The 23908-nt window shown below is 39.1% G+C and overlaps 1 protein-coding gene across 1 annotated transcript in view; it reads left to right on the top strand.

The window, feature by feature from the left end:
• Window positions 1–23908, top strand: part of ITGA8 (integrin subunit alpha 8) — a 111804-nt gene that overhangs the window by 30332 nt on the left and 57564 nt on the right. Inside the window, exons 13-16 of the mRNA XM_086466502.1 lie at window positions 1428–1619; window positions 14565–14610; window positions 16515–16622; window positions 23595–23650. Of these exons, the coding sequence (XP_086322628.1) occupies window positions 1428–1619; window positions 14565–14610; window positions 16515–16622; window positions 23595–23650 (402 nt within the window). The remainder of the gene's footprint in view (window positions 1–1427; window positions 1620–14564; window positions 14611–16514; window positions 16623–23594; window positions 23651–23908) is intronic.

Genomic DNA, 23908 nt, shown 5'->3' with positions numbered 1-23908 from the left:
TAACTTGTTTAGTTATCTGAGATAGCCTGGATGCCTTGAGCACCAAGAGTTAGCCTCCTTGACATGGACAGTAGCAGCTTGGTTTTCCCTGCATGCATATCCTTACTTATTATCTCCAGGATGTTGGGGATCAATGGACTTAGCTCCTCCTTAACTTGAGGGCTGTTTTTCACAGTGCTTTAGCCATGAGCCTCTAGGGCAATGTCACCCACATGTGGCTCCTGTGCAAGTCATGTCAGGAGCCATAGGATTGTACTGGTGTACAGGGTGCATGAAATCTGCCTACCATGCTGTGGGTAGAAGCCACTGGATTGTGACTGCTGAGAATACCCTCACTGGATTGTCCTGGAATCCCACTATGGAGTTCAGCCCAGCTGGACGTCCTGTTTTCTACCTGTGAGCAATAGCAGATGCCCTCAGCTTCTCTAGGCAGGGAAGGCTGGTGTCGCTGCTCTCCAGCATTCTGGTAAGGAAGGGAGGAAACATTCCTGCTTCTCTCTCACACTGTATAGAGAAGGCTAAGAAGAATCTACAGCCAAAGTCTTCTGCTTCATAACTGAAGATGCCAGTCATAGAGCTTTGGTGCAGTCCTGCCTTTAGAGTGAAAGTACAAATTCCAGGTGCTGAAGTCAAGTTTAATAACGGAGTCCAGCATCAGCTCCTAGATGATAGCTGTAGATACCTATCCTCCTCTAGTGTTTCCTGTTGGCTAGCTCAGGTAGCGTGGCTGTTGAATCTCCATCTAGGTACATGATTCTCTCCACGTCCCATGTGTAGGAACTGAGAAGAGTGTTGTGAGATCCGCTTCTTGGATATGGCACTACATGTTTTAAGAATTGCAGTACTTAGTTGCATAATGCCCAAGGTCTCCTGTTAAATTCCTGACTCCCATTCCCATTTCTCTAGAAGATATTAGCTTGGTATAGATTAAAACATTATATTCCATTGTTCTGTTTTGCATACCAAAGCACTGGATGTTTGAGGGGGGGTGGAGGTTATTTTGTATGTTGAATATTTTATCTGGAAAAAGAAAAAAGCTGTTCCTTCTTAATTAGGTAATAGAGGAAATCAGGGAAAATTTGTGTCTGTTTAACAATATCGAAGTAGAAGCAGGCATTCATTAGATCTTGCTTTATTAAAGCTTCTGAAATGCCCTGCAAATATGGTAGAGGAATGGGACTGACTATTTAGTATGATTTAAATTACCCCTTCATAGGATGATTTTATAAGCTTTTGTCATGAAAGCCTGACACACACAAGACACTTCAAACATCTTTGTATATTTGCCTTAAGACTAGAATACATACAGAAGTACAGAACGTTGCGTATATGTAGCAAAAGCCAGTTATGTCTGGTTTCCTGCAGGGATTTAATTTTTGCTTTATTTTAGTTCTGCCCATTCTTTTTATTCTGTTTTTGCACTGCAGACATTGCTATTGGTGCACCATTTGCAGGAGAAGACAGAAGAGGGAAAGTGTTGATTTACAATGGACACAGTAACGGGTTAAATACTAACCCTTCCCAGGTTCTCAGTGGAGCCTGGGCCTCACAGTCCATGCCTTCAGGATTTGGCTTCACTCTAAGAGGGGACTCAGATGTAGACAAGAATGATTACCCAGGTAAGATTTTTCTATTAGAAAGGGAATTTCGTACTTCCATTCTCTGGAAAATGCATCATGCCTAAGCTGCTCCTTTTGGAAGGCAGAGGTCAGAATAAAGAGTAGACACTTTCGGATAGTTCTAGTGTGCTTTCCTGAGAGTTAGAATCAGACAAAACAAATACTGCCTTTCCTGTCAAAAGACATGATCAGAAAGGCAAGAAAGGGCTTAAATAATTACATTAACATAAAACATGTGAAGCTTACAATAAAAAGCTTAACCCTTTCCCCCACTTCTGAAAATTGAATGCTGTCAGCTTATTGAACTTGTAAGGTCTCGTTCATCCTGGCATTCTTCCTTAATTAAAACCATATTGTATTGTAGAAGAAGGGATTGACTTGGTTGTGTTGCTAAGTTGTTTTTTGCTGTCTGAAGAGACACTGAGCTATATATAAATTCTTAATGGCTTTGATCACATTACAAAAAAGCAGAGAGAATGCAAAGACATTGCTTAAAGGCAGATACTTCCTTGGGACTTTTCCATCCCTTTTGTATTTTCATTCTGCTATATGGACTCTTCCTTTTTAGGTTAGCTTTGATTCTTTGTTATTAGTTTACCTGATATGCATTCACATTTATCAAGTTTGTAACATTAGCGGAGGTTCGCTGGGGAGGTGTTTTTTTTTTTGTGGGGCATGATCGTAACACCGTGAGTAATCTGAATGCTGGAGCTATTTTGAATGTGCTCATATTTACTCTCTCCTCTAGAAGCAAATCTGTTCTGTTTCTTTTCATCACAATTCAGAAGCCGTAGCAACAGTGTGCAGTAAAACATCATATTTTGTTATTGTGAAAGGTTCATCCACAGTAAAATGCTAATAGTCTTTACTTCCTTAACTTACTGTGAAATCACTTTAGTTAGCCTGGGATATGTCAAGGCTAGTGTTCTTAAAAGTTGTGTTGTTTCACAAGTAAAAATTGTGCTTTTCAAAGGGACAAAAGTGGAATCTCTTTTACCTTTTTGTGATGGATTGTAAAAACCTTGAAAGAGGTATCTTTTTTCAAAAGCAGAAGAGAGTTTCTACGAAGGGGTATTTACAATAGAAATTACGGTTTTACAAACAGAAAGTCTGCAGAGTAATAAAGTGAGGCTATCGCAAGGCTAAGTGAGATGATGTTTAGCGTTTGAGAAAAGAAAGGGCTTTTAAACACTATTCTGACTTTTTGTTTGCATATTGTTGATGTTTCTATTAATAGCCTTTCGTTGTCCATGACTAATGAGGTTCTTTTGGACAAGGGAGCTCTTTATTAAAGTTTCGGCATTTAAACGTTTCCTAGAGCACCCACAAGGCCCCCCAGCAAAACCAAAGAAAACAGGATATTGCATTCCTGACATTTCTTAGATGGAAAAGATACAGAGAAGGAAGGGAGAGATTCTTTCAGGTCGTCTTTGAGTTACATGGGGGAGAAAGAAGAGTAGAAGTCTAACTAATGTATTAGCATGCTTCATGTGGAGCATCTTTTAAGCTAATTTGTGAAAAGTTTGGGTGATTGGTCTTGATCTTTCTAAACATGTACTGAGGAACTGCTGTAGCCAATTCAATTGTGAGATTTCTTCGAGTTAATCTACTTGTCATTGTTGGCTCCACTTTGCATGCTACTTGCAGAATTTCACATTGTGATGCCGGCTCACTATGTGTTAGAGGGTTTGGTTTTATTACATGAATTACTTATTTTAGCAAAAAAAAACCCCACCCTGCATTTACTGTAACTACCTTTTCCCTCCATCCCTCAGTTGAATATCTGGATGAGCAGTCCAGAGTACTGCTAAGAAGCTGTCAGAAAATGACAGAAGAAAACCTTACTGCCAGTCAACCTCCTCTTCCTTAGTTCACAAAGACCTGAAGCACCAAAACAGAGCTGTAAAAATAGCACAACCATGGCACAGTATTAGCACAAAAGTAGAATGTCTTCCTATGGGAAAAAGGAAAAAAAAAGAAAGGAAATAATGTGGGGAAATGCAAGTCCAGGACAAACAAACTGGGCAATGAAGTAAGTAAACCTTCTGTGTCAAAGAGTTTTTCTTCTTCACCTCCTGACGGAAATGCTGAAGGGCAGCCCTTGTACAAGGAGGAAACAAGGGACTGAACTTGGAAGGAATAGGAAGGAAGTTTTATTTTAGATGTCAGCTGAGAAGCAGAGTATTTGCTGACTATAGAAGGTCTAGGAAACTAGCCTTTAATTCAGTGCTTCCCAAACTACTGGTCATGACTGTGATTCCAAGAGGGTTGTGAAGGATTAGAAAAAAACTTAAAAATTTTCGTTTAACCTTTTTAATGTGTGTATTATAAAATCAGCCATTTTGTAAAAAGAAAAAGTAATAAAATGAAATTACACTGACTCATCACTCTCAGAAGTTCATTTCCCATAGACTGGGAAATGACAGCCAGCTGTAATGTCTGGCTGCAGGTATAGACGTGTATTGCCACTGTCTAAGGTGAGATTCTCCAAGCAATTAGCTCTTCCGTGGCTGGAGTTCAAGTGTTCGGTGAATACACACGAGCTCAAAAAGAGATCACACTTGCAAGAAGTTCAGGACTGACACCAGTTCGTGAGGACTCGTGTAACTATAGCTGTGCTTGTACGATTTACTCAGGGCCTTGTGCCTGACATTGTTCATGAGGCAGGCATATCCCTGATAGGAAATCAGAGGGTGGGAGTTACTCTGCCAGTTTGTTTGTAATGCACTGTGGAGCATTTTCAGAGCTTCTAGAGTTTCAAACTTCCTTCTTTATATCAGGCCATATATTAATGTTCTTGGAGCAGGTTAAAGACCTGGAGGCCAGAAGAGACCACCTGCTTGTGTGGCTTCTTATCACAGACCACTGAGACCCAGGAGTCAGTGCTTTTAGAGACTGAGTTACAAGTTGGGCAATACAGTTCCTAAGAAATGAGGGTGAATCACAGTCAAACTTTTCTCCTGTTGGACAGAGGTTAAATTCTTTCTTGGTTGGAAGTTCAGTTCAGGCTGACTTCTACCTATTAGCCTTCTGTAAAAGAGCAGCCATTTGGTACAGGAAGTGATATCCTTCTCTCTTCATCCAAATGCCAGTGTAAGCTCAGGAACAGAGAAGGAAACAGGGAGCAGACAAAGGCTGTGTAATGCTCAGTGCTGTTCAACTCCCCCAGCTTTCCTGTGGGTGGAGGAATGGTTTCTCCTTTGTCCTCTTCCTGCAACTCTTGGTCAGCAAAGGGAGAGAGATGACCTACTGCTTCCCAACCTTATCTAGGAAAGGCAGAGGAAGACCCCCTTGTTCCCCAGGACCCCAGTTGCATAATAAATACAGGAGAAAACTGATCACGGACAGATTTAATGGTGAAATAGCAGAGCAGGCAGGGAAGAACATAATACAGCCATACTGATACAGATGAAAGATCTGTCTAGCACTATAGTCTGTCTCCAGCAGTGGCCAACAACAGGTATCAAGGCAATTGTACAGTTGTTGTGATGTTTCTCAGAATATTCACCCAGCTCTAACCAACTGGAGGAGCAAGATGTCCTTGAGTCACAGGTGGCATCTTAAAATTCGGTAGCCCTTGACAGACTTCTTTTCTGTGAATTTGATCAATCAGTTGTAGAATGCTTGTGAACTTTTGGCACCCACGGCAATCTCTGGCAAGTGGCCTCTCAGCCTAACTGCATGTTTTGTGAAGAAGTAATTCTTTTCACTGCATCCCATTGAAGTCTTTGATGTCCCACTGGACAGTTTCTTTGGATGTGCCCTAGTTCTTATACTGAAGAGACAGTAAACAATTCTTCTTTAGTCCACTCTTATTTTACAGACCTCTGTCACATTCGCTCCCTCAGCCATATGGTTTAGCAATCCTGTGGAAGGAACCCTAATTTACTTAATTGTTCGTTGTGCACAGGCAAATGGCCTCTGTATGGTTGTGCTGTGCCAAATGATGGTTCAGTATGCCATCGCTGCTGCCTCTTCTTCGTATGTTTTTATGTAAAGAGCAGTGTGTAAAGTGTGACTTAGTCTGGCTAATAGCAATGCTTCTAATAAAGGTTTTACCATTGACTTGGGTTTTGAACTTATCTGACATTAAAAAAAGCTGTGTCTTCCCTACTGAGAAGAAAAACAGAATTAGTACTTCAGAAACCAATTATCCCAAATCTTTTTCATTGGTATCAGTGATTACGTTTGTGCAAGAAAAGAAAGTGAGTCAGGGACTGTAGTCTGGCCTTGAGGCTACATGTCAGATGAAACCCTCCTGCCCACTGAAACAGTATGGCCATATCCAAACTGCCTTTTAGGGAAGGTCCTTGGCCCAGCCTATTCCCCAGACCCTTCCTGGCCACTATCTGGGAGAGTACTAACTTGCAAACACTAAAATCAGACCAAAGTCTGTGCTAACAGTATAAAAATCTGGACAGTACCAACACAGTGCTCAAGCTTATGCCCTGACTTAATATTTATTTCACCTGCATAGCCGCTTACTGCACAAAGCACAAGATACAGACAGCTGAATGCCACCTAGTCAACATTGTAGCTAAAAATGAAACTTTCTCTAGTAGGGTCAGCATACAGACAGGGCTGCTTTTCCTTCTCGTTAGCACTCCTGTCAGTGTAATGACCATCTGTCTTTAGCTGTGCTGGCATAGATGTTACTGCTGTAACAGTAACAGACCTCTACTCTCAGCACTGTGAAAATACAGGGATTTTTCTAAGCTTTCAACGGGGAAGATTTAGCTTTTGTTATTAAGCAAAACCCTTGGTTTACATCTCCACAGCTTTCCAGGGAAGGACTTTTGTAAATTGCATCATACTTGCAGACACTCCAGATGTTATGTGCCCAGAACTGTTCCTTTATCAACACAGACAGGGGTGAAACATGGTAATCTCTGCTTTGCAGGCTTGGAGGTAGTGGGAAACTTCCAACCCTGGGAAGCAGCAGAGGTAGAAAACTGTGCTGATCATCCTAACAGCTGTGTCACTCTAAAGACATGCAGCTGCCCTCTCTCTGTGGTTGCGTTCATCACCTTCAGCCCCAAACAGAGCATTGTTTCTCACCTAGCAGAAGAATTGCAATGTGAAACGGTGGTGATGGTGGTAATGAATGGATGGATGCTCCTTTCTCTGTAGTCATATAAGAGTTAGGGAGAACCTGACCAAACTTTGTAGTTGGACAAAGCTGGTGAGAAGGAAGCATTAAGACAGATGAAGCACATCAGTCAGACAGACTGAATCTACCAAGCCAGCTCTGTGCTTTTTGATGTGACTATTCAGGGGAACAAAGAGCATGCAGCTTTCCCAGTCTTACAAGCATGACACTGGCAAGCTTTGTACCATACTTAGCTGAGATCCTCAGTATCTCTCCAGTATACAATATGTACCCAGTATTTGAAGGAAAAGACCAATTTATCCTCTTAAGCTGCATCTACACTATAAATACACTGTTCTTTGGTTCTGAACTGTCACTGAACAGTCCTTGCCCATACTATCAAACTTACTTTCTTGCCAGAACAGGGTTGCTGCGTGCTCTTTTTTTAGAGACTAATAATTGGCATAGGCCAACTGCTTTAGGGCCGTTCTAGTGATACCACCACAGGCAGCGCAGGCACGGCACACAGGCACATTCTCTGGCACTGTGTCCTGGTTTGGCTGGGACAGAATCGCAGCCCAGCCGTGCCAGGCAGGCCGTTAGCAGTTTGGAGTCAGCCAGGGCAGCTGACCTGAGTGAGCTACAGAGGTAGCCCATCCCATCATATGGTCATTATAAAGGGGGAAGGTTTGCTGGGGAAGGGGAGCTCCTGGGGGAGTTCTGGCTGGGGTTTCTCCTGTTCCTGTGGATTATGAGGGCCAGGCTTTCTAGGCTGAGTATAAGTTTGTATCATTTATTTGTTTTGCTGTTTCATTAAATCTGTCCTTGCTTCAACCTTTGGATCTCCTCTCCTTTTCCTGATTCTTCTTCTCAACTAGGGAGGGGTCACTGGGTGATAGAATAACTGCTATAGTTTAGCCTTAGGCACAGGCTAGATGAAGATGCACTAGTTTACTAACATTCACAGAATTGTAACATCTTTCAGCAGATGATCCATTTAAGTTTTCTGACAACTCATGTTCTAAGGTTGTAGTCAAAGGAGAGAATCTGACCTTACTTATGCTGCTGTAGTAAATACCGGCTTAATGCTGTTACTCTGGATTGATGGTCATGCAAAAAAAAAAAAAAAAGGAATTAAAGAACTAAAGAAGGGAAGTAGTGAATGGAGTAAAAAAGTGTAGAACATGAGCTTTTTTCATCAGTTTAAGTGTAAGTACAGTGGCAGCTGGAAGGAATTATGTGCAGGATTCTGTGCTGTACACTTTAGTGCTGAGGTTAGGACATGGCAAAGCAGCATCGTGCTGTATTGGAGGCTGTACTGGGAAGGCCTGGAACACAGATTATATAGCCATGGGATACTCTGTAACAGCAGCTCTGCAAGGTTTGCCTAAGATATGCTGAAATCCCTACCTCAGCACAACCTTCCTGGCTCTCTTCTTTGCTGGAATAGCGGTGCAACGTAATGATAACTTTCTACACAGCTTCCACTCCATTCACCAGTAAATCTGGGGCTTTTAGGGCCCCTTTGCTCCGTCCTGAGCTTTATTTTTGTCATCAAGGCTTGGAGCAGGGAACGAAGCCTTGGCTTAGGCATGTATTTTGAATTGTAGTTTATTTATAATTTTATTTGTCTTTTTCTATTAGCGTAGTTCAATTTTCATAGGAACAAAAGAAATCCATAAATCTGTTTAATGGGAAAGAAATTTTTCTTTTGGCTTCTGGGCATCTGTTCAAAGCTGGTTCCCACTGAGTGCTTGGAGTTTGTGATTATCTAGGTGATGGTGCTGCGCTTCCAGCTGGTTCATCTGTCTGTGCAGGGCTCAGGCATTTGGAGGCTGTAAGATCTCCACCCTCACATTTCAGCATGGGTTCAGTCACTTGATGGCTGATCATAGCTGAGTAAATAGTTTATAATTAGTAACTTACTCAACTCGTTAAGCTTGCTTTCTTCTTGTGGCATATCCTCCAGCAGACTGTGATTTCTTCAAATATGTTTGTGAACCAGGATGACTTAATCAGTTTCTTTTAACCATGTGGATGGATTCTGAACAGTGCTTTAGATGAATTCACTATTCAAAGACTGTTGATTAGTTAGTTAATAGCTCAAATGTGATGCACTATTGTTTCTGTTCCCTGCCTGTTCAGACACTTGTGTAAGTCTTTATTAACTGTGAGTCATCCTGGAGTCAGTGCCACTGAAACTTCATTCTTCAAGGTGTCCTGCTTTTCTACAAACACAGCTGTTGGCCTGTTCTTTTGGTTACTCTTTTTAGTAAAGCCTTTGTCAGCACAGGGAAATGTATGAAGACGTCTTTGCACCTTGTTATTTTGGACTCAGTTATTATCTTAAGAATAGCATGTAGTTAATATAAACAACTGACTCTAGAAACATCTTAAGAAGGCAACAAGTGTGATAATCAGACAAAATTTCTATGGAACTTCAGTAATCCAGTCTAATCTTCTTAAAAATAGGAGCATTTAACAGCTCCATCTGCTAAGCACATTAACTCAAATAGCAGGAAGAAAACCCTCAAATTTCTTTGAGAGGCAAGGGTTCTTCAGCATTCATAATTTTTTTGAGAGCAATAGGCATTGTGCCAACAACATCACAAACTGTAATCTAGTGATGATTAAATTATGAAGTTGGTGCAGGAGATTTGTGGAAGACAAACAAATTAAATCAATGAGAAGCTGCATCTGCTCTGGTAAGAGAGGACTGCTGAGCGTGGGAGCCAGAACAAGGATATGAGTTCTGCTAGCAAATTCAGAAAAGCTGAAGTGGTTCTACCAGCTATTCATATTTTCACATGAGTAATCAATCAAAAATGTAGTGACAAGCAAAGAATCTCCTACAAATATGTTAATTAATTAATGTGTAGTTTACAGGTATGCTTTTCTAAAATTCTTTGAGATATTTAATGAATTCACAATATTGTGCCCAATGGAATGTAAGAATAAAACAATCCCAGTAAGCAGGGATTTACTGAAGTGATAGAACATTAACTGCCCTCTTTTAGATTTGTTTGTAGTATAATGAAGTGAATAATAGTGTTGTATTGTGAAAGGGACTCATTCAAATGAAAGAGAAGCAGTGAAATGAATTAGCCTTAGGTATTACCCTTACAGACCTGCTACCGCAATGGTTGAAAAGCAGAAGGATCAAGGCAGTTGAGAATGGTAGGATTGGAAGAAAGTGACTCTATTTTGGGTGGTGGTTGTTTGTAATATTTAACTCAAATCCTTGAGTAAAGTTGGCTGAACTGGACAATCCCGTGTCCTTTATTGTGGTCAAGCTTGAAGTAATGGCTATTTAAAGGGAATTTTATTCTGGACCTTTCCTGCTGAGATTTGGGAGTGTAGTGCTCTCTGAAATCCTAGGGCAAAACCAGAGATCTGATCATGGGCCTTTTTGGCACCTGATCCACTGAGGGAATTATAAAGCAAAAAGGCTCACAAAGGTTATTTTTTTTTAGCAGAGTTTCCAGTTGTGCAGTTTTCTCACTCTTATGAATTTTCCATTAGCACCTGTACTCAGGATTCCAGTTGTTTTCTGGTTCCTATTTATACTATGCAATTAAACTGACAGACTACATAAAGCCATGTTTAAATCTGTCAGCAAATCGTTCTGAGTCCAAAAAGTCAATGCTTTTCTGCCTGTATCCTGGTAGTGTTGCGGTGCGGGGGTGACTCAGCTAGCTATTGTTTCATTTTTGGGTTTCTCATAAGTGAAGCATGTGCCATTTATGTAGTCCTTCTTTGGCTGTTGTTGGCCGCTGTCCCCTGTGAAGTGAGATGAGATACCATGCCTTGGCAAGTTCTCCTGGGATTGCTGGACAGACTCCAACCAAGTGTGGGGTGCTGAGCATGCTGCATGTTCTTCCCTGTTCAGGCTTCCTGGGGCTGCATCTCGCACAGGGGCCGGAGGTGTCCTTTAAAAATACCGGAGAATGCAAGAATTTGCTCAAGTTAATAAATAAATGTGTATTGTTGAGACTGGAGGTAGGACTTCGTTGATCTTCCTGCTTCCTCCAGTTGCTTGAAGGCTTAGCATCATGGCAAGTTTCTGCCCTCTATTGTATCTGGCACAGCCACATGGCAGAAGGTGCAGGTAAACAGACCAGCTTACAAAATCCAGTGTGCCTTCCAGTGCCATCTGTGAATACTCTTTCCTTAACTTTTTATAATTTTATCTCAGAAAATGGATTTTCTTCACTAGCCTTCCCTTCAGAGCAAAGTAAAATTTGAAATAAGATTGTTTTACTTTGCACAGTGCCCCTTGACTTCAGTACATGCCAAAGACACTTGTTTCAGGATTAAGCTATGTGAGCTCCACCAGCTGGGATTTTAATGCATACAGCCTTCAAGCTGTATTGAAATGTAAGTTGAAAATTCCTTCAGAGTCACTCCATGCTTGTTTTTGTAGTTTTTGCGGTGTGGTTGTGACCTCACAGCTCAGTTATTCCACAACAGCAATGAAGCAGAAGCTGCTGCTACCAGCCCCTTCTTACAGATCTCTGCTCCTCTCAAGGGTAGCAGCTGATAAAGGATCTTCTCAATGAGATGACATAGGCAAAGTGGTCATTTACTTAAATCTATGAGGTCACTCATCCTTCTGAAAACATGAAATATGAGAAAAGGAGTGAAGGAGATTTTGTGATTCTGATACTTCTTTTTCTTTCTTTCTCTCGTTATTTATACACCTTTTGATCTGGGCTTGAAAAAGAACTTTCACAAATGCAAAGGAGCAAAGGTTTTCATATGCTTTTCTTTAGGCTCTGTTTGGAAGGGTTGTAAGTACTTAAGCTGGCTTTTCATGCTATGTAATTCCCAATCGCTTGTTAAACCCATTTCAGCTAGTGACCTTTGCATCAGTGACATTGCGTGTGTAGCATTAACAGGCAATAAATAAAGACAACTTTCTATTTTTAGGCGCAAAAGTTGCCAAACTTCAGCTATCTTAGACATCTCATGCATTTTTTCATAGAAATGATTAATAACTTTTCTTCTGCAGAACACACAACAAATTCAAAACTTCTGCTTATAAGTGTTCTGATTTGATTTGTATTAAAATCTCACTGATTTATATCAATGTCAAAAATGTTGTTTTTCCAATGATGCCTATAGGAGTTGCACACCAGAAGGCAATGAAAGGAGGACTAAAACTACTATTCTGTAACAGAACAAGTAGAAGCAAAGCAAAATCCCTAATGGATCTTCCAGTGAATATTCTACTTGAATATTGTATTCATATTGTAAATGTCACTACTGGATATAAGTGTGTTTTATTGTTTATGTATTCATTCTGAAGTCCACTTTTCCTACTGAGTAGTTTAACTCATTCAAGCTCTTTGGGTCAAAAATAAGTATGGCTTAAACCAGAGAATACAGGACATGTCAGTGAAAAAGTAAGAGCTTCCAAACAAGAGCAGGATGAGTACAGTCCTGGCTGATCTTAAAGTATGCTCAAATAAGGCCTTTGTGATTGTGCCATGATTGAATGTCCTCATCTTTTTTGCTGCGTCTTCAAACCTGGCTGAGATGTCAATGCAAAAAGACTGCTCATGGAAAACCAGTCTTTTGGTGGCTGGGGCCTATTATTGCTTCAGACTCATTATCCTCTGTCTTCAAATAAGATAGGCTCTGACCCAGAGAAACCGGGATTGAACTATTAAGCAGATGTACAAAATCCCCTTTAACATTAAAGTGGGGATGCTGAGATAGTGGGAACCTAAGCCTGCACACCTCTAGATGCTGAAATGAAGAGTTCACTCATACTAGCAAGGCAAACTGTATCTGACAGACTCGTTCTTTTTACCTTGAGGTAAACAGGCTACATGTTATTAAGTTTACTCAAGTTGTGTGTTCAAGCTTTTCCTTGTGCCCGTGAAGGGTTGGAGAGCTTTATTTTTTAATGAAAGATCAGATGATGAAATCATACTAAGACTAGGGTCTGGATAAGTCTTGGATATCGACCTGTTTTGTCTCTGTCATAACATAGCCCTATACTGAAACCTTTTGAATTATGAAGTCTAATATGAAACAGTACCTGTCCTAAGTACAGTCTGTTGCAGAATTCATAAAGAGCATCCAACTGGGACCAATGGAATGGAAACACCTTTATTCTTGTCTTTCGCTTCCTGTTCATAACAATGTTTCTTCTTCCTAAAAAAAAAAAAGGACCAAAAACCCCCACACAAACTAAAAAGCAAACAGAATCTTTTGGGGTTACCATGGGTGCTGGTATCAGGGAGCTGCCAGATAAAGTTCTGCCACATGCTTTGTGTTGCCCTTATGACGATGGCTATGTCTCAATCAGTTGTTTACTTAAGAGGAAGATATTTTTAGGTTTTTGTACTGTGCAAGTTTTATAGAAAACCTGCTAATGAAAAGGGCTCATAAATGTCCCAAAAAGGAGATGGAAACAGCACTCATTTTCTTCTCCTATTTGAAGCATTCCTGATCCTGAAGCATGTTCCTCTAAGGCCAATGGAAGTAGAAGAATGTAAATGTTGTACAAAACCAGGATCAGACCCATAAACTGTCCATGCCTGTTTCTGTTAGGACATTATTCAATGGAGTTTCTTGTCAGACAGGCTGTTGCCCATGTGGAGTACTTGTTTAAATTTGTGAAATCCTGACTGTGAAAGGCAGACAGAGCCCTGGAAAACATGCTGCCAGACCTGGCCCAAACCCACCCAGCTAACTGGCATCAAAGCCTGGTATTTGCATCATGCTCAATGACTTCAGGGCTTCTTAAGCAAACCAGTTCTCAAACTATGGAAGCAGCAAGTAAGGGTTTGTTTACAACTGTAAGTACTGGTTTGATTAACTCATTCTGATCACTTTAGGTTGTCAGTCTGCACCACTGCAAGGTCTGTTGTAAGACTCTGTCTACTGAATTGGGCACATGTAAATTGAATCAATGATAAGTGGAGTGAAAGGTGTGCCCAGATGGGCAGTCAGGGCTTTGATAATGATGTGAAGCTCTTTCCTTTTCTTGAACTATGCTCCAGCTGGAAGCTGCAGGAAAGCTGGTCCTTTTGCCTCACTGCTTGGCTCCAGCTTTTCTTCAGCTGGCTGCAACAGTCCAGTACGCCACTTGGGATCTTTCCAGAGAGCCCTGTGTGGGGACTTCAGGCAAAAAGAGGAAATATTTGGGCCTGTAGATTCCCAATGCAGGCTGGTGTCCAGTAACAAAGGCATGCCCAGTGGCCCGGTGTAGCACTCGTGTTCTGGACTCCATCTGTTCCAGATGGTGGCTGATGGGGGGGGAAAAAAGATTACTTTAGGCAGATAACTAAGACTTAGCACATGCTGCTACAATGCTGAAAACATTGGAAACTATTAAATGAGCCATTCTCTGACCTGTGCATTGTGTTTGTGCACACAGAGATGTAACGCTTATATTAATAAAGAAATTACTTAAAACAGAGAGCAGAGTGGGAAGGATTGTCAGGAAGGAACACCATAAATTTTCAAGATCACCTGTATGACAGTGACAACAAAGTGGTTTGCATCTCTTTGTGTAATGGGCAATTAATGGTTTGGAATAAAATGTATATGGGTGATGGCATCCTTTTCCCCCTTTAATACGAGTTGGAGAGAAGCAAGATTGTGGCATGGGTGACCTTGTGTTAAGTAGATTGGCACTTACTGGATACAACAGAGACAGTTATGAGACAGTCTCTGACAATGTGAAATGTCTTCCTTCAGGTATACTTTTGAAAAATTACTTGGGAATTATCACATTTGGTTTATGTCACTACATTTTTAATATAAATAACCTAATTTAGGCTGGGGAAAAAAAGTATGAGAGGCTTCTATATAGTTCTTCTGAAGCTGTCTTGTTTTTCCAGATTTAATTGTAGGTGCATTTGGAGCTGGAAAAGCAGTTGTTTACAGGTATGTGGTAAACACGATGGATTTTTTTATTTTACAGCTTTTGTGGGAGATAAGGTGCAAATAAACAAATTTCACATTCTTATGTTTCCCCAGTGCAATGTGTAAAAGATGCTCATTACAAACGCTCAATTAAGCATCTTGTGAGAAACAAATTCTTTTTTCCCATGCTCAAAACTTGTCACTTTCAATGAAAATTTTCGTGCTTACTTGTAGCTCAGGAAACTTCTGGAATGTTTGACTTATCAGTTAATTTTAAATAAGAAAATTGAAATGCATAACACTGACAATTAATTTCTTTGCTGGGGAGTGGGGTTAGTAAGAAATTTTGAAGTGACTCTTGATTATTCAGAGGTCATGCACACTAAGATGTGAACTATTTATTGAAAATAAAGACTGCTGGTTTTGGCCTCAGTTTAGAAAAAAAATGTATGAGATCCCATTTTAGGAATCACAAAAGTGTTGCTGACTGGGTTTTCACTAAATGCACTGTTTGATTAGAGGTATAAAGTAAAACTACCAAATACATAAACAAAAATCTACTGCTCTCTGTCTGACCATGCTGTCAGTTCTTTGCATTTAAATACTTGCCATCCATTGCTGCAACAATGAAGTTGTATTTCTGGATTCCTGTGTCATGTTGTTTGTATTCCCAACAGTACCTGACTGAGAGAAGGAGAGTTCTGTTTCCCAGCTGAATGTTTGTCAAAGCATAAGAGCTTTGTAAAACAGGAACATTAGCTCATTTTAGTTAACACTGTAGGTGCAGTGAGTAGACCTGTTTTTCCTACTGCCCTTTGAAAGAATCATGCAAACACTTTGCAGTGCATCACTTTGCAGCATCATGAGTGACTGCCCAGGATGTGAAACATTGGAGAATTAGATCCAGTGTGTATTTTAGATGGCAATAAAAATGTGTTCCATTTAATTTAAGTGAATAGCAGGAGGCCATTTCCTGGCCAGACTATATCAAATATGCAACCTCTCATATTGGAGAGACAGAATTTTATTAACTGAACTTTGCTATGAAAAAAGCTTTTCCCTGTTGCACAAAAATGAAGAAAGTAATTTTATTTTTTCATGTCTTGCTGAAGTAATATAGAGAAGTAATCATAGAAGATCAGCTGTGGCTTAAAATGAGGAAAGCAGTTCTGTAATAAGCTGGTTTTGCCAGAATTATGTAAGTTACTGTAAAACAGTACTGCTGTCTTAAACAGAATTTAGACCCTTTCTTGTTTTCATTTGTCTTCTAAATTGCTTTCAGTTATAGATTCTCACTACTTAATAACAGATTGTTATTCAGAGGATAGTTCCCATCACCACAACTATATATTCAGATACTAATCAGAATTTTGTGATGATTATTCCTGATTTCTGAAGTCAATTGTCTCAAGACATGTCAGACAGTATTATTGGCTCAAAATATTCTATATCAACTTCTACTTTAACAAAATTATGTTTATTTTTTAAGAAGCTTAAACAGAGATAGCAAGTCTGAATATGTCACTGTTAATGGAGACAGTATAAAACAAATCTGACAGTGTAAAATAATGGCCAAATGACTGCTGTAAATGCTGAAAGTCAGACTCTGTCCCTTTGTGGAAACTGTGTGATGAAATGTCTGATGTGCCTTAGTCCCAGGACACAACTCTTGGTTAACTGTAGAATACTGTTTCAGTGATGCTGTTAACCTGTGAATTTTTTTGCCAGTAACTTTCAAAATGTCATAGTAGGGGGCATCACATTTTCTGACCAAAAAAAGTTCTTTTGGGTAGGAGCAGCATTATAAGTGTTTTCTCCCAGTAACCCTATGTTTTTGGCTTCTTTGTGGCCATCTCAGTTAAGTGTTTGCTCTGCTTCAACTTAACGTGCTCCTGTATGCAGTGAACCTTATTTCTGTTCCTCAGAGCCAGACCTGTTGTGACCATGAAGGCACAGCTCATTCTGAACCCCATGATTGTGAATCCAGACAATAAAACTTGTCAGCTCCCTGACTCACAACTTTTGGTGGCCTGGTAAGTTCATGATTAGATAAAAAAATATCCTCATCTTCTTTCTCAAATAACCTCCTAACTTTTCTTGCAGGTTTTCGTTGAATGTGTTCAAAGTACAAAAAAATGTTCAAACATGCTATGAGTGCAACAAAAAAAAACCTATATAGAGCAGAGTCCTTCTGGATATCTTCCGGTACTTCACAGATTCTCAAAATGGAGTAGCTAAAAGCTTGAGTCCTTTTGATACACAGAGTCTCCTGCATAGGAGGATGCTCAGTGTCTCCTAGGATCAAGCTGCAAATTCACATGCAATGTTTGGATGAATAGAACATGAAACGGCCAAGATGGACGAAACTCAGAAACATTGATCTGTCAAACCACACCTCTTTTTGTTGAGAAAATGTGATAGTGGAAGTGATGCAAACAGCTGGTGGGCCCACAATTTTCTGTTGAAGAAAGATTGATCTTGGCTTTTTGTAGAAGAGAGAAGATATGTTGTTCCTGGCTGTCATTGGTCAGAGGAAAGCTTTTTTTTTTAGTGCATTGTACGGGACAATGTTGCGTATATCTTTAAAAGAGAAAGCCTCCACCACAGTAGCATTTAACTTTGGAAAGAAAAAGTACATTCAAAAAATTGAATGTAATTAAAACAATTTAAGATCAGTTACAGATATAAACTGTTTGCAGGACAGTTGGAGGCTATCTAGTGGCATGTAATACCATGTGAAGGCACATTTACCACACTAGGAAAGAAGTCACTTAGAAACGACCCCAGGAGCAGTTGATAAGAGGCTAATACAAATACATAAAATACTGTTTAAAATTGGAAATCATAACAAACGGGGGAACTAAAACCCAAACTGAGCATAAACACATGCAAGTTGAATATAAAATACCAGTAAGTCCTGCTGGAGAGACTGTGAGGAACAGATTTCTAAGACATAAAAACTAGTCATACCACTTATTTAAGCACATTACAAGCAGAAAACCTGCCGGGATGTGGGCTGGATGAAAAGAATATCAAGGTGTAAAGTGGAACTCCAGAAGATAAGATGACTGCAGAAATTTTGTACTGCTTTTAAACCAGAGGTGGTCAGAGAGATTCCCCACATGGGAGACATTCTTTATAGGAGATGAGTTCTGAAAATAATCTCAGATCTAAGTGTCAGCAAAAGTTTATTAGAACAAATTGATAAATATGAAATGTAAAAAGTCATGCCCAGAAGCAGTTCATTTAAGAGTCATAAAGAGACTCAACTCTGATACACTTAAACCACTGAATATGTGGGCTTTCAATGCTGTCAAGAGATTTTCACTTTTGCTCTATTCTTTTGCATTTTATGGGACTTCTCATATTTATCATAATGTTCCTCATTTCTACATCCTGTGTAGAAATTTGCCTGTATGCAGAGCAATGTAGAAGGTAGAACTATGCAGTCCCAGAACTTTAAAAAGCTTTGGCCGTTCTGGAATAGGATCAGATTGAGATCCAGCCTGACTTTTTGATTCAAGCACCTTTTGTTTTAATAGTTGATGAAATAGAGAATTTAAAATATTGACATTGGGCTGAAGCACTGTTCATTGATCCAAATTAAATTTGTTTTTTTTCAGAATGTCAGTTTTTAAGACTTTTTAGGAATACTTTATGTTGTAATGGCAAAAATTTCAAAACAGTAACATTTACCGACAGTGTACTGAAAAAAGGTGGAGTTCAGCACAAGAGGAATAAGAAAAATGTATCTGTTAAAAAGGTATTCCTGCTGTGAATACTGTTTAAAAAAAAAAGGAGAAAAAACCAAAGCATGCTCCTTTTAACATGTAGGTTTTTTCCATTACTTTTCATTTTTGTGTCACGGTAAGCCAGAAGATGTTTGTATCATATCTACAAGAGTTTTAATAGGAGCATAATTTAATTTGTCTGCTTTATACTAAAATACTCTTCCCTAAAGATTTAGTTTGTATTACAAAATGACTGAAGAGCATCTGCTATTTTCCATGCTGTAATTTTTTCTCCTTAGTTGATACAAGCTTGTGTTGTACATATGAAAACAATTAGTAGGGAAACCAACAGGCAAAGAATTCCTCGTCCCATGGGATAGATTTCTGTATCTCTTAGCCAGCTGTGCAACTTGTATAAAATGTCTACTGACTGACACTGCAAAATTAGAATGAAAGGAAATGTCCTACCAGAAGAATTTTCTGTATTGATAATGTGGATTATTGTACATTTTCAAACATTAGGAAAATATTATTTTTGCCATGATATAAATTGGAAATCTGAAGCAGAGAGGGAATGTGCATAAAAAGTAATTTTTATGCACAGTCCTAAGAGAATTGTCCTGAACTTCTAAAAACATATAATTCTCTCTCTGCTATGTTTAAAATGTGGCTATTTGAGTTCCCAAAACTAAAAGTTGGAACAAATTCTGTGACTCTGAAGTTACTAAAGAAATGTAAAAAGACTTTTTTTAAGTAAAAAGGGGTAAATAAATCAAACATTTGCATTTTTCAACAGCTATTTCCGTATCAGATGATTTGTTAAGTCCAAGACTGGGTTCCAGCTATCAAGAGGTCTAATTTATGATTGCATTGGTATTACTGTATGAGATTTAATTATCCACTAGCTCCTTTGGTAGTATGCAGATATTGTTACTTCCATTTAGCAGAGGAGCAAGTGATCAGAGAAGTCACTTGACTTACCAAAAGTTAAGTAGCGTAGAAGTGTCCAGTCATGTTAAACAGTTGATTTGCAGAATATATTTTTTATTTGTTAGGACTTTTCAGGTCTGGATGTCTAATCTGAGATGTGCCTTGCAGGCTTCTTCAGAGAACTAGCTATCCACCTGCTCTAAGCCCACTAAATCAAAGGCAAACTGCTTAAAATTTCTGATCCTCAAGTTCCTACTGTGAAAAAATAATTTGAAAAAATTTTGTCATTATCTCCAAGTGTGTTGTTATTAAAACAGTAATAACATTTATAATCTCGAGTCACCCAGATTCAGTAAACGAAACATTTCTACATACACTTAAAGCTGAATACAAAATTCTGACCAAAAAAAAAAATGTTTCAACCCTTTCTAACTGCATAATTTTTAGACTGTTTTCTAATTCTGTTCCTTTACTGCTGGTATTTTCTTTTCCCATTGACTTAATTTGAAACTGGCTGTGGTTGATGCCCTGGGGGTATGGACCTAAGGGCCTTTGTACTTTGAGATGAATTTGTGTGAGATTTGCCATAGACCGTTGGCCAGCATGACTCCATGAGGCAGACAGCAAAGTTGTAGGTCCCAGAGTCAGAAGATGTGTACCTTGCACCTTGGGGGCTGGTGGGGTAAAGGAGGCAGGCGGTGGCAGTTGCTGTGCAGGAAGCCCATTGCTGTGTTGCAGACCTCTGCTGTGGCTGGAATGCAGCTGGGTAGTTTGTTGGTATTAGTTTTAGTAGCCCTAGAGACAGCTCAAATGACTGCCTTTTGGATATCTAGCAGTCCTTGTGTTGCCACAGCCTAGCCGTGGAAAGCCTTCAGCATTAAAGCTCAATGTAGGTCATTGTGGGTCACTGGGTTGGACTTTAGCCTAACAGAACCTAAAAGCAGGCCAAGTATTAGAGCATCGTAATAGAATTATGTTGATTTTCTTCTATGTGTTATTCTTCAAGAGGAAACAATTTGGTTAAATGTCATTCATCAGTAGATGATGATAACAGCTTCTGCTATTCTTCTGTAGAGGTTTGTGACCTTGCAGGCTGGATAGCAGCCTCACACAGAATGGAAGTCCAGAGCATCAAAGTTTAAAGTGCCTTTCTGCTAGGGCATTATCCATTCTTCCTCTCCACGTGCAACCCTATGTGCTAAAGAAATTGTTAACGATGACAAATGATGCCTGGTAGGATCTGGTAATTCCTTGCTTTTCCCTTCCTGAAGTAAGTTTCCTATTTTGTTCACCTCCTAGAATAGCCAGACCAAAATAAATTCTTTCTGGTACAAACTTCAGTCTGGAAAACATTATTTGAGGGTAACTGACTTTTTTGATTTTTCTAAGGATTAACCATTTTGAGTAATATTAGGTAATTAGGTTTGACTTCTAAAGAGACTACCCACATCTATGACATGAGTAGTTTTGAAGAAAGAGGAATATTAAGTTTCTTGTTCTAATAACATTAAAAGTGTTTCTGTCTACTAGAAGAACATAAAATTATTTCAAACAAACTGCTTTGTTGCCCCAAGATTACCAGGAAAAGCTAGTGTGTTCAGTTTTAAGAGTTTCCCAGTATTTTGTAGCTTTGGTCAGATATTATTCGAGCCATAAGCTTATAGTGATGACAGACATTGCAGAATGAATGTGCTGTGGGGATCTCTGAAGAGAAGCAAGATTGATAGCACATGAAAGTTCATATACTTTAGGATGATGGAGTGTTTCCCAGTTGTCTCTTATCTGCTGAAATTTTCTTCCATTCATTGTTAATTGTTTTGTTTAGTTGTGCCTACAAGCAAGCTTGAAAGCTCAGCTATTTTATTTCTTACTGTGCCTAGGAGTCAGATCTCAAATCTAATAAATCCTTTAGACTCCTGTCTTCTTTTGTGGTCTGTCTTTCCCTCTGCTGTTCTTTTGTTTTTTCTCACATCCCTCAACATTTCCACAGCATCTTCTTGTCAAAGTGATGAGCATATCTAAATTTGTCTGGGTTCGTGATGGAAATATATGATGTCTTTAGAACTATTTCTGAACTAAATATCTGTAAAATCACAAATGTATGTCAGAATTCTGCTAAACCCATAGTCTTGCCTCTTGCATGGCCAGAGTCTGGGAGACCTATAAACTCCAAATTTTTGCTTTTTTGTACTGCCATTCTCTTTTTGACATGCTCTGTCTGGAGTGGAAGGATTGAATCTTTGCTTTTACTGTAATGCTCAAGAGCATGACTTTGGTTATCAAATGTGTATGATGAATTACTCTAGTCATTACAGTAAATTAAACATACATCAAAATTGTGCTGTTTAACAAGTAAAGCATTTCAAGCTGGATTTTTTTACTCAACCTTTTTTTAAACATGACAGTGCAAAAAGTTATGTGAGATCTCCAAAGTGGGAGTTTAATACATGATGGCAGTTCATGAGTTCACATTTGAGAAAATACACTCTTGCAGGACATGTAAGAGTGGCCTGTGGAGCCTGATGTCTAAATTGCATTTATGCAATTACACAAGCTTTTCTCATTTTTATTGTTCTTGTCCTTGTGTGTTGGGAAATAATCAGTTCTTCGTGTGTTAACTCATAATTGTAATTTGCAATTTCTGCAGGGACTGTAATGTCATTTGAAGGCTACAGTTAAGCAGAGTTTAATAGCCTAAGGCAATTTTTTTACCCAAGAGGAAAGTGTTTAATAAGATCATGAGTGACATGAATCCCAGATGTGGTACAGTTTCATTACATTTGTCAGAGGAAGCAAACATGCAATTAGAATGTGATTACAGGTTATTTTAAAGGTTATGTTACTGGTTTTGAATCCACTGCATGGAGAAGTTAGTATATACTATAACAGTAGTGAGGACATTAAGAGCAATGGTTAATTCAAATACGGTTTTGTTTAACCCAAGCTGATTTCACATCTTCCAGTGCTGACCTACAATCTCTGTTTGCCTGAGTCTTCTATATACAAAACAAAACGTTTTCTGAAGCCATGAAAATACTCTTTAAGAATGACTGGTAGTCAGGGACACTTGCAAGTTTTCAGAAGTCCCGAATCTTTCACCTGAGCAATTTTGTTTTGTTATGTGGGACTTCTTTGGGAATAATGGTGTGGAGAACTAAGTCCTTGTGGGCTGTGACAGCAAAAATCAAGAGTATCTTTCCAGTGACAGATTTCTTGGTTTGTCACTCATTGGGCGAGTATGCCCTGCTACTAGCATCAACAAGGATCATTATAACTGTTGCCCTAGCCATCCAGAGTAAGCTGTGAAAGCTTTCTAAAAATGTGGTTCAGTTAAATATTTATATAGCTTGCACAGCTTGCATATGAAGGGAAACTTTTCTATAAGCATTTATAATTTTTAGGTTTTTTACATTAATTTTTATAGTAAGTCTGGTTAGAATAAAACTATAAAAGGCCTGTCCTGTCAGTTGTTCAGTGTAACTGCAAGTCTATTGACTGACTTAGAGAAACGGAAATAGATGTTTCTTATGAGAAATAACTAATTACGGCTGAGGTGATGTTTCTGTAACATATTTATAATTGTGATGTGAATATTGCTAGGCTCAAAAAAGCTTGCTATACACTATGAACAGGCAAATGAAAAACAATTAACATTTAATGTGTTGCATTGCGTAGAATGTGTTGCATTAGCATACTAAATAATGAGTATGAATAATCAGTTTCTCTGTGCTTTGATTTAGGTCATGTACCTGCCAACTTCTGCAAAACTTAGCAAATTAAATGAAATACATTCTGGTTAGTTTTGTGCCACAAAAATTGAACAATCCACTTGGTCTGTTTGGAATGAATTATAGTCTCCTGAAATCATGAAAGTCTTACAGTAATGCCAGGGGGACACATTGGCATCCTGTGTGTTTTGATTTGCCAGAACAGAGCTTGAGTGTTGATTATGTGCTCAAGGATTTTTCTTATTTGACCATGACAAACCAGAAAGGACTTCTGCAGAAAGCCTCATACAGAGGTGGTTGGCTGAAGCTCAACATAAGGAACGCAACTTTGCCAATAGTATTAAAGGATGGTCTCTGTAGGCTGTCTCAAGAATTAGTGGGACAGAGTCTGTTCCATGCCTTTCCCAGGAAGATATTCGGACTCTGTCTTATTGATTATTAGTGGAGCCTAGGGGACTTGCTAACTTAGGGAATATCATAGGTAGCTAAATACAGACCTCTGTGAATATCTTTTCAAGAAAAGGAAAAGAAAACGTAGAACGTATGATTTGGGAACTGCTGATTCCCAGGTCAGCTCTCCTCCTGCTAATAATTATGTCTGCTTTTTTATATGTAGCTTTACTGTAAGAGTCTGCGCAGACTTTGAAGGTCAAAGTATTTCAGATGAGATAGGTAAGAAATGCTTTATCTTCCTATAATTCAGTCTCGGCCACTCAATTTCAGTGTGTTTTTTTTTCTTGTACCTTGAAGTACCTAGGAGTGAGATGCTCCTAAGGCAAGAAAATACAGTTTAAAAGATACGTGTGTGTGTGTGTATATATATATACACACATATATATATCTATCTATCTCACACAAAGCTTTTATTATTCACTTGAAGGATTTTTGATTAAGTTTAAGCCATTTTCCAAATAAAATCAAGAATGTACC

This window comes from Leptosomus discolor, chromosome 6 (assembly GCF_034619465.1).
Source record: "Leptosomus discolor isolate bLepDis1 chromosome 6, bLepDis1.hap2, whole genome shotgun sequence".
Classification (NCBI taxonomy): Eukaryota; Metazoa; Chordata; class Aves; order Leptosomiformes; family Leptosomidae; genus Leptosomus; species Leptosomus discolor.
This window is presented reverse-complemented; position numbering and strand designations above follow the sequence as displayed.